This window comes from Engraulis encrasicolus, chromosome 23 (genome assembly GCF_034702125.1).
Source record: "Engraulis encrasicolus isolate BLACKSEA-1 chromosome 23, IST_EnEncr_1.0, whole genome shotgun sequence".
Lineage (NCBI taxonomy): Eukaryota > Metazoa > Chordata > Actinopteri > Clupeiformes > Engraulidae > Engraulis > Engraulis encrasicolus.
In genome coordinates this window covers 20,750,713-20,760,712 of record NC_085879.1, presented here as the reverse complement: position 1 = coordinate 20,760,712, position 10,000 = coordinate 20,750,713, and the positions used below count along the sequence as shown (strand labels likewise).

General features: G+C 43.8%; 1 protein-coding gene across 1 annotated transcript in view; it reads left to right on the top strand.

Annotated features, from left to right (window-relative positions):
* Positions 1-10,000, top strand: part of unc5a (unc-5 netrin receptor A) — a 302,233-nt gene that overhangs the window by 288,579 nt on the left and 3,654 nt on the right. The window contains exons 14-15 of the mRNA XM_063189423.1: positions 689-853; positions 8,111-8,289. Of these exons, the coding sequence (XP_063045493.1) occupies positions 689-853; positions 8,111-8,289 (344 nt within the window). The remainder of the gene's footprint in view (positions 1-688; positions 854-8,110; positions 8,290-10,000) is intronic.

Here is a 10,000-nt window from a genome sequence, read left to right as displayed (position 1 = left end):
GCCTGCAATTATGCACCTAAAACAGAACAAGGCTCCACGATGCTCTAGTTTTCTTCCATATTGTGCTGTGGTGGTACTGTAGGCTGATTTTGCATTGGTTTGTCAAATGATGAATTGTGCCACCGTTGGAGGAATCGTAGGACCACCCGTATGGATTTTTTGATGTGTAAACAACACAGGCCTCCCCTGTGGTCTTGGTCCCCCCCCCTCCCATAACTAGAGCACTGGAACTGTTCCACTGCACCACTGTTTTGCTCTGAATTTCCACATGGTTGTATTATACAGCTTTTCAATGCATAATGGAGGCACATAAAACAGTCCACAATTGAGTTATTTGAAGCGGTCATGAAATGGAGGAGTCGTTTGTGTGTTTGCGTGTTTGCGTGTGTGTGTGTGTGTGTGTGTGTGTGTGTGTGTGTGTGTGTGTGTGTGTGTGTGTGTGTGTGTGTGTGTGTGCGTGTGTGTGCGTGCGTGCGTGCGTGCGTGCGTGCGCGTGTGTGAAGGGTGCCTGCATTTTTGTACCTGTGTGTGTCTGTACTGTATGGTGGTATGTCCATCTGTCTTTGCGTATGTGAACGTGTATATATATGTCTGTCTGTCTGTCTGTCTGTCTGTGTGGATGTCTGTCTGTCTGTATGTCCACTATGTTCCTCACCCGTGTGTGTTGCTCTTCCCGTGCTCTCCACAGGAGATCCCCTTCTACCACATCTGGAGCGGCTCCCAGCGCAGCCTCCACTGCACCTTCACTCTGGAGCGCCTCAGCCTCAGCACCTACGAGCTGACGGGACAGCTGTGCGTCTGGCAGGTGGAGGGCGAGGGACAGAGCTTCAGCCTCGACTTCAACATCGCCAAGGTAACCAACTACCACTTTATGTCTAACTAAATGTTAGTTAGCAGTATTAGGTAGGTTTAGTAGGTTTCACATACGTACATGTAGCCTACCTACATCACATTGTATACATAAGACGTTACACATTGTAGCCTATACAGCAGGTTAGCTGTGCAGGTGGCGGGTGGATGCTTCAGCCTCGACTTCAACATCACCAAGGTAACTGTAGTGTCTTAATGCAGAATACCAGGCCATTTTACAAGCATATTTCATCTGTCAAGGGAAGTTGGCCAAAGAAGAGAAGATTCAGGCGAGCTTTAAAGCTTCTCTCAAACTCTTAACTTCTATCAAAATGCTTTTGAGCGGATTGCCCATTGTGTGTGGGTCCAAACTTGCCTGAATCGCCCGCTTTGATAGAAATGTACGCAAGGCTCAAACCAGGGGCGATTTTAGCTTTTGATCTTTAGGGGGGCCTGGCCCCTGGTGCTGACAGAGGTACCTGACAGAGCAAGCGTTCTATTTCTATTTCAGATTTGAGATTTCGTTTTCAAAAGGCTTTCAATTTTAAATAACAGTTCACTCAATGAAGGACTACCCACAAGACATGACATTACATTTCCCCCCACGAAATCTAACTTACATTAGGCTACCTACATAGGTAATCCTTGTGATTGGTAGCCTACTGTGTGTCATATACACACCCTAATGGTTGTCATAGTTCTTATGTGATTGAGAGGAAAGAAAAAGAGAGAGGGAAATGTTATAATACAGTAGGCCTATAGGAAGTATTATACAGAGTTAGTGTTGTCACGATACCAATATTTTGGTACCGGTATCGGTATCAACATGTATTTCGGTACTTTTCGGTACTAAAAAAAAAAAAAAAAAAACCCTTTCTGTCCTGTGATGCAATATTTTTCCAGCTCCCTGTACAAATCACACCAATCTCAATATAACATGGTCATAATAGTCTACTCTGCACTGAAACAGTAGCATTTTTTTAATAATCCCATCCAAATCATTTTGTTAAAATGACACAAAATACAAAAACATGAGTGGATATTTATCACATCATAGTAAGTTACTTTTAATTCAAATGTGATATGGACTGTTAGAATGTGCAGTGAATTATTTTTCACTCATTTTCTTGTTTTCACTGCTGGTACATTTTAACCAAAACCCCAACTCAATATTACAGGAGCCACTACTTGCTGTTCCCCAGCACTTCAGGGGTTAATCTGAAACTCGCGCTGATCCAATCAGAAGCGCCCCTCTCTCTCTCTCGCTCACCCACCCACTCACTCCCACACACGCAGCAGCAGGATCAAAAGCCCCCTCTTCTCTCTGTCTCACTCCGTATTTATAAATGAGCTAGTCGTCTCGTAACCTGGCATGTTTAGCTAACTTGCTACAGCCAAAGACGCAATTTTACAGGATGGGTTCACAAAGCAATCATACATATTGTCACTAATGCAAATTCTGCATACAGTAGCCTACAGCACGATACTATCCCAACTGTAAGTTAAAGTTACAAATAAAAGTGCTTAACAATCGCTAACGCTAACCGCTATTCAGTGTGGAGTTTATAAGCAGCAGCTGTCTAACAATAAACTTCACACAGTTCCCAATCATCAAAATCAGTAGGCTAAGTGAGAAGTTGGATAGCCCGCATTCTCACATCACAATTATTTACAGCATCACCAAAATATGGATAAACCTCCCCTGCATATGGGCGAACCTCGACTATCAATGTAATGGTGACTCGCCGTAATATAGACCTAATTTCAGCAGAGATTTGCCTGCTTTTCGCTATTCCAAGGGTGAAGCATGTTTCATTCCCTCGAGTCACAACTTCTAAACGCTGCCAGGCAGATATATAATGTTGACTGTCCTGATGGCTATTAGTAGTAACAACCCCTATGTGCTAACTATGTCCTCATCATTTGTACTCTGATTTTTTTTCTGACACATTTGCAAAGAAACGGCATGGTTACCTCAGTAGGCCTAGGTTGATTACGCATTGTATTCCATCTGTATTTGACTCCCCTTTCCGTTATCTTGCTACCTCAAGCTTTTGTGATTCTGACTGACTCACCTTGCATGAAGTGGTCAACAGAGAGCCCCATAACACTGGCGAAAGTGAAAGTAGGCTATTGTGCGTCGCAAGGCACCACCTGACAAAATCTTAGCCACCGCTAAGCATGTTTCACGGATATCCACAACCTAATAATGGACGATTTTAATGGCCTTTCATCGCAACACTTTTTTTTTTTACCATAAGCTTACAAAATAGTTATGATGACACCAATGCTATCATAGTCTGCACACAGCACTACAGTAGCCTACACCACTTTATTGTGTGTAGTGTAGTGTGCATCATACCTTCTCATCACAAGAATATGCGCAGATTTGGGTTCTGCCTCGGCTGCATGATAAATCCAGAAACTACTTTCGCAAAAATCATAACTGAACACAACTCTGGCGGCAAACAGTTGCATGCAAACCAATCAGAAGAGGTGTGGCAGACTCGTCACAAGACCTTTCTTGAAGTTCATACACAGGGTTGCCAGACGGGGCAGTCGCAGCAGAATATTGCGCAGGGGCAAAGCGACTGCGCAATTGCATTAATTCCCGATACAATTCACAAATAATATTTTAAAAGGCTCCTGAGCTAGTGGGGCCGAGCCAAGTCACGGTGGGGCCGTGGCCCCACTAAAAATAGCCTAAACTCGCCCCTGGCTCAAACTTAGTGCAGCCCACATAAAACTATCTCGCAAAGTTTTACCATTTAAACTCACCCGTAGTGTTCTCTGGTTTCTTGTATGACCTGACCAGAGACAAAGGTTCGGCCTCGACTTCAACACTGCTGAGGTAGCTGTAGTCTCTGAACTAGTATTGAACAAATATAACTGTCTTCATGGTTCTTTTGAAAGCCATTGAATACATTGAACAGATAAGTGTAAGACCTACACCATCAGACAGAGTTCTTAATACCACTGGAACACCTACCTAACCATCAGAATTCAGAGCAAGTATCAGCAAGAACAGGAACAGTAGGAGCTGTTGGTGGTAGCGGTCTCGGTGCTTTCCTGGGTTTTTGCCCCCCTGTAATAGGAACGGATTCAAGCTCCTGGAAGCATGTGCTTGTATATTCTGTGATTTCTGTGATATCATATCTCACAAAAATATATATTTTCCTCAAAAGCAGCATTTTTGTGTATCATATATGGCTGTAAAAGCCTGAGCCATAACACCAACCGACCACCAGGCTTTCTAACCATTAGCTAACATTTGTTGCTTGCCAGAGCGCCTCAGCCCACAAGAAAAAGATTGTTATACGATTAATATATACAGTATATGGATTATACTGTATATACAGTATGTGGCTGCAAAAGCCTGAGCTATAATAGCAACCAACCACCACTCTCTCCAACCGCTAGCATTTGCTGTGTGCCAGATCCCCTCAGCCACCGCAAGAAAAAGATAGTTATACGATTAATTGAGATTACACTGTACTGTATATACAGTATATGGCTGCAAAAGCTTGAGCCACAATAGCAACCGACCACCACTCTCTCCAACCGCTAGCATTTGCCGTGTGCCAGACCCCCTCACCCACCCACCCACCGACTAATGCCCGGCGCCAGCTGGCCAATGGCGGAGCCAGAGGTCAATGGGCTCCCGGGGTACTGACCAGTCCCCTCTCTCTCTCTCTCTCTCTCTCTCTCTCTCTCTCTCTCTCTCTATCTCTCTCTCTCTTTTTTCCTGGCTAAAGAAACACAATGATGGCTCCTTGCGTGGTGTGTGTGAAATCTTAACAGATGGGATTAGGGGAGAGTGGCTGGTACACGGTTTAATTAACCGCTGTAGCATGTGCTGCTGATCTGTTGAAGGTGGCAGCAGTTTATTTTATTTATTTTATTATTTTATTATTGAGAGAAGGAGTCTTTTTTGCCTTTTTTTCCTTCTCCCTGCGCTCCAGTAATGATGGATTGTAATGAGAAGAATGTCATGTTTTCGCATTAACGGCAAAATGCCATGTGTTGCATAAACAGGGACTTTGGGGGTTAAAAGATTGTAAATGATCTCGCCTGGCGAAATCAATTCCAATCAATCATTAATAGCTTTGATTTGCGGCCGTATGGATTTTCATGGTTATAATGGAAGCAGGGCAAATACCACCTTAGTCCTCAGGATATCCGTCCGCGGTTCTTTTTTTTCTCCATACAGCTTGCATGTAATGAGGAGGAGACAGATTGTCAACCATGCTGTGACACTTGCATCAATACGGTTGCATAAGACACTGTTTTGACGAGCATCACTATTATCGCTATCAATTGTGTCATTCTGCTTTTAAAGTAAAAGACTTGAGTGAGAGTGAATGGGAGTGCAGGTTTGACCTGATGGAAACGAAGGCTATAATACAGAGGCAGTTTAACGTCAACATCAGCAGCATAAACAGACACTTTTTGCAGCAGGAAGTAAACAAGACAGGATCTAACAAAATCTTTACAAAAGCACTTGAATGACAGTAAATTAGAGCGAGGCGTGACCTGATATGGGCAACAGTTTAACGTCAACAAGCGCTTTTTGCACTCTTGTATGACGATGAGAAAGCAGGGGATCTTGACAACCCCCGCTACCATGACAAAAGCCTGAGATAATTGAGGAAGAGATGGAAGATGTGGATGTACAGTTGAGGACGATATTATTAGCCCCCCTCCTGAAATTAGACATATCTCTTCATTGATAATTGAGAATGATCATTATTAATAAATGTATGTTATTCTGGAAACAAATACACCATGGAGATAGTATCCAATAAGTTAAATTTGGACTTTTCCATTTTCACAATGAGTTTAAACAAAAAAGTGTATAAATGGCAAGGACAAAATTATTAGCCCCCTTATCATTAATAGTCAATACAGTGCCATTTATGAACAAAAATTGACACCAGGTACTTTGATTAGTTGTTAACTATGTTGGTACATGTCCTACCAGGGTTTTGGCCCATTTTTTTCATTGCAAATAGTTAAGCTGGTCCAAATTGCATGGATGTTGAGGATGGACATTCATTTTCAGCACTCTTCAAATACTATCTAAAGGATTGAGGTCTGAACCACTCCATGACCATGGTTTTAGTGTCCTTGAAGAACATTTGAACTATTTTGGATGCAAGTTTTGGGTTATTATCTTATTGAAAGGTCCAGTGAAGATCTTAGCTCACTCTATGAGCACATTTTTGCAAGGTCACTTTCCACATTCTATCATAATTTTCTGTTTTTATGGTGCCGTACACCCAAACAAGGTTTCCTGTGGCTGAGGCTGCCACAGAATGATGCATCCACCACCATGTTTAATTGTGGAAACCATCTTATAAAGATTCAAGGCCTATCCATTTCTTCACCTGACAGATGCAGAATTCATGCATCAAAGCAGGTGCAATTGAATATCATCAGATGAAAGCAGAGACGTTTAAAACTCATTTTTAACTTTCAAATGTTCACAGGCAAAGCTCAATAACACTCTGATATGCACTGCCTTTAGTAAAGGGGTTATTCTGTGATGATGGCCCCAAAGCCCAATATGACGACAAGCCCTAATAACTGTCTTTCTTGCGGGGGAAAAAACCTCCAGGTGAGGCCAGGTCAATAACAATCATCTAGGCAGGTGTCCAATGCTTCTTTGGTCTAATGAGGCTAAGCAGTTTCCACAGTTACACATAGTGGAAGGGCATCAAGTTTAGTCTGTTATTCAGCCTCAGACACAGGGAGTCTGGGTCTGAATCTGGATTGCTGGTTCTTCCAACAACATTGTAACCAAAAGCATACATTTAGATTAGTTCAGAGGTTCTTCAAGGACACTAAAACCATGATATTGGAATCACCCGCTCATAGTCCAGTCCTCAATCCCACTGAGAGTCTGTGGTTAACGTCTATGCTCAGCATCCATGCGATTTGGACCAGCTAGAACACTTTGCAGTGAAGAAATGGGCCAAAATCCCTAGTGGGGCATGTGCCAACCTAGGTAGCAACTTATCAGAGCCTGTTGTCAGTTTTGGTTCATAAATGGCGCCATATTGACTATTAATGATCAGGGGGCTAATAATTTTGTCCTTGTCATTTTTGCAGTTTTTTGTTTAAACTCATCGTAACAATAGAAAAATCCAAATTCAACTCATTGAACATTATCTCCATCAGTGTATTTGTTTCCAGAATAACAGAAACGGTTAATAATGGTCATTCTTACTGAGAAATCAAGAGAAATGTCTAATTTCAGGAGGGGGGCTAATAATATCGTCCTCAACTGTATCTATCGTGTATCAAACAGATAACAATCTTTTTTGAAAGATATGTTATGGCTCTTTGCCTTTATTGTGATAGGACAGTGATGAAAGACAGGAAAGTAGTGTGTCAGAGATATGGGGAGGGATCAGGAAATGACCTCTTGTCGGATTCGAATCCAGATCTTATGATCCAGATTTATGGTATGGTTCCCTCTGAGCCACAGCATGACTCAGATGATAATAATGCTTGATGATGCTTTGCTTTGCTCTTCAAAGGATGACCGGCCCCTGGACTCTGATATCCTGATGTTGGGCAAGAGGGAAAAAAAATACAAATAAACAAACAAATAATCTGACCCTTGCTTTACTCTGTTCTTCAGAGCATCACTACTCTATTCTTCTCTTTGTCTATTCTGTCTCCTTGGACTGCTGATTTCCTGATGCTGATCTCCGGATGATAGACAATAAAGGGACTCTACTGTACTCTACTCTACTCTACTCTACTAGACCTTACTGCAGTGGTCTCCAAATATTTTTCCTCAAGGGCCAAATTATGTAGCGCAAATGAGGCTGAGGGCCAAACACATCTCCCAAGCGTATGGACACATATAGCACACATTTATGATTTCATTTGTTCCAACCTCATGGCAGGCTAAATGTTTGCCATGCCCGGGCTGGATCTGGCCCGCGGGCCGTCATTTGGAGACTATTGGCCTATAGGATAACTGGCCCCTGTACTCTTAACTTCCTAATGATGGACAATGGGGTAACTGTACTCCACTTTACTCTACTCTACTCTACTCTACTCTACTCTACTCTACTCTACTCTATTCTACTCTACTCTACTCTACTCTACTCTACTCTACTCTACTCTACTCTACTCTACTGTATTCTACTCTACCCCTACAAGATAACCGGCCCCTGGACTCTTGATTTCATAATGGTGGACAATGAAGTAACTAGTCTAGTCTACTCTGTTCTACTCTACTCTACAGGATAACCGGCCCCTGGACTCTGATTTCCTGATGATGGATAACAGCACGCCGGCCCTGGCGGGCCCCAGCGCCTTCCAGATCCCGTACCTCATCCGCCAGAAGATCTGCAGCAGCCTGGACGCGCCCTGCCCCAACGGGGCCGACTGGAGGCTACTGGCACAGAGGCTCAAGCTGGACAGGTCAGACACCTCCCACCATCACACACACACACACACACACACACACACACACACACACACACACACACACACACACACACACACACACACACACACACACACACACACACACACACACACACACACACACACACACCGCTCCGAAACCACAAGATGAAACCAAAGAACCTGGCACACACACACTGCATACAGATTCACACTCAGACACCTCCCACCATCACACACACACACTGCATACAGACATAGAATACATATTGTCACGCACAGACATTGACATACAGACACACAGACATATAAAGACATACAGACAAACAGTATCGGGCTGAATGCAGATGAATGCAGATGACACAGAGGCTCAATAGAGAGAGTATACACACCCAGACAGATACGCACAACACCCACATATACATAGACTACGTCCACACTGCACACACACCTACACTGCTACGACACAGAAACACGCTCACGCTCACACACACAAGCACACTACAAACATTCTCTCACACACACTCCCCTACTACTACACAAACAATCATACACAACCACAAGCACAACACACACTTCCTCATATTGACACTCATCCCTCTCTGCCTTGCCTTGCAACTCACTGCCAATTAACTCCACTGTGGCCAATCAAAACAAACCAAGGGGTGCATTTCTCGAAACCAAAGTTGCTCACTACATTAGCTACTTTGTTGTTTTCAATGCATTTTCCCATTTGCAACTATCAAAGTTGCTAACAGGCTAACAACTTCTCTTTTGAGAAATGCACCCCAGGCCGGGATTCAATTATTTGTCCATTCAGTGTCCAGGCTTAGATGGAACACAGTGGGCTAGACTTCATTCGACCAGGAAGGCCTCCCTCCCTGCAATTAATTACACTTTGCAAGCGGTTTGGTTTCAATTAAAGCTTTTGCACTGAGCACGGGATCAACATTCACTTCCTTGCATAAACAGGAAGCTTATGAAAATAATATACCGTGTGTACCAACAGTTGTGTGAGTGTTTGTGTTGCGTTTTACTTTGGGGTTTTTTGTGGGTTTTTTCGGGGGGTTTTTTGCTGTTGTCTTGGCTTTGTTTTTTTCGCGTGTTTATTTCTTTCCATTGGTCGATAGTTAAGTTTTAGCACCCACACCACCCATCCCCATCGCACGCAGACACACACACACACACACACACACACACACACACACACACACACACACACACACACACACACACACACACACACACACACACACACACACACACACACACACACACACACACACACACATACGCACACAGTCTACCTTTGAATCCCCTCTCTATCCCCGACAAAAAAGAAAATGGCATGTTAAAAAAACAATATGAAAGGTCTACACACACATGCATGCACATGCATAGACACACACACACACACACACACACACACACACACACACGCACACGCACACGCACACGCACACGCACACGCACACGCACACACACCCACACCCACACACACACAAACAACACCACTACCACCACGACCACCACCCTTGCCTCCGCCACCCCCAGTGCCCCAAGGCATTTGAAGTACAGAAAAAGGCCATTAGATCGAACAAGCCACTTCAGGTGCCCTCTGGGAGTCGCCCTGCTTCCCTCCCCAGTCCCCACCACCACATCAACCGCCAACCGCCACCACGCAAGCCCTCCAGAGTCGCCGCTTTTGTTGGTATTGATCAGCTTT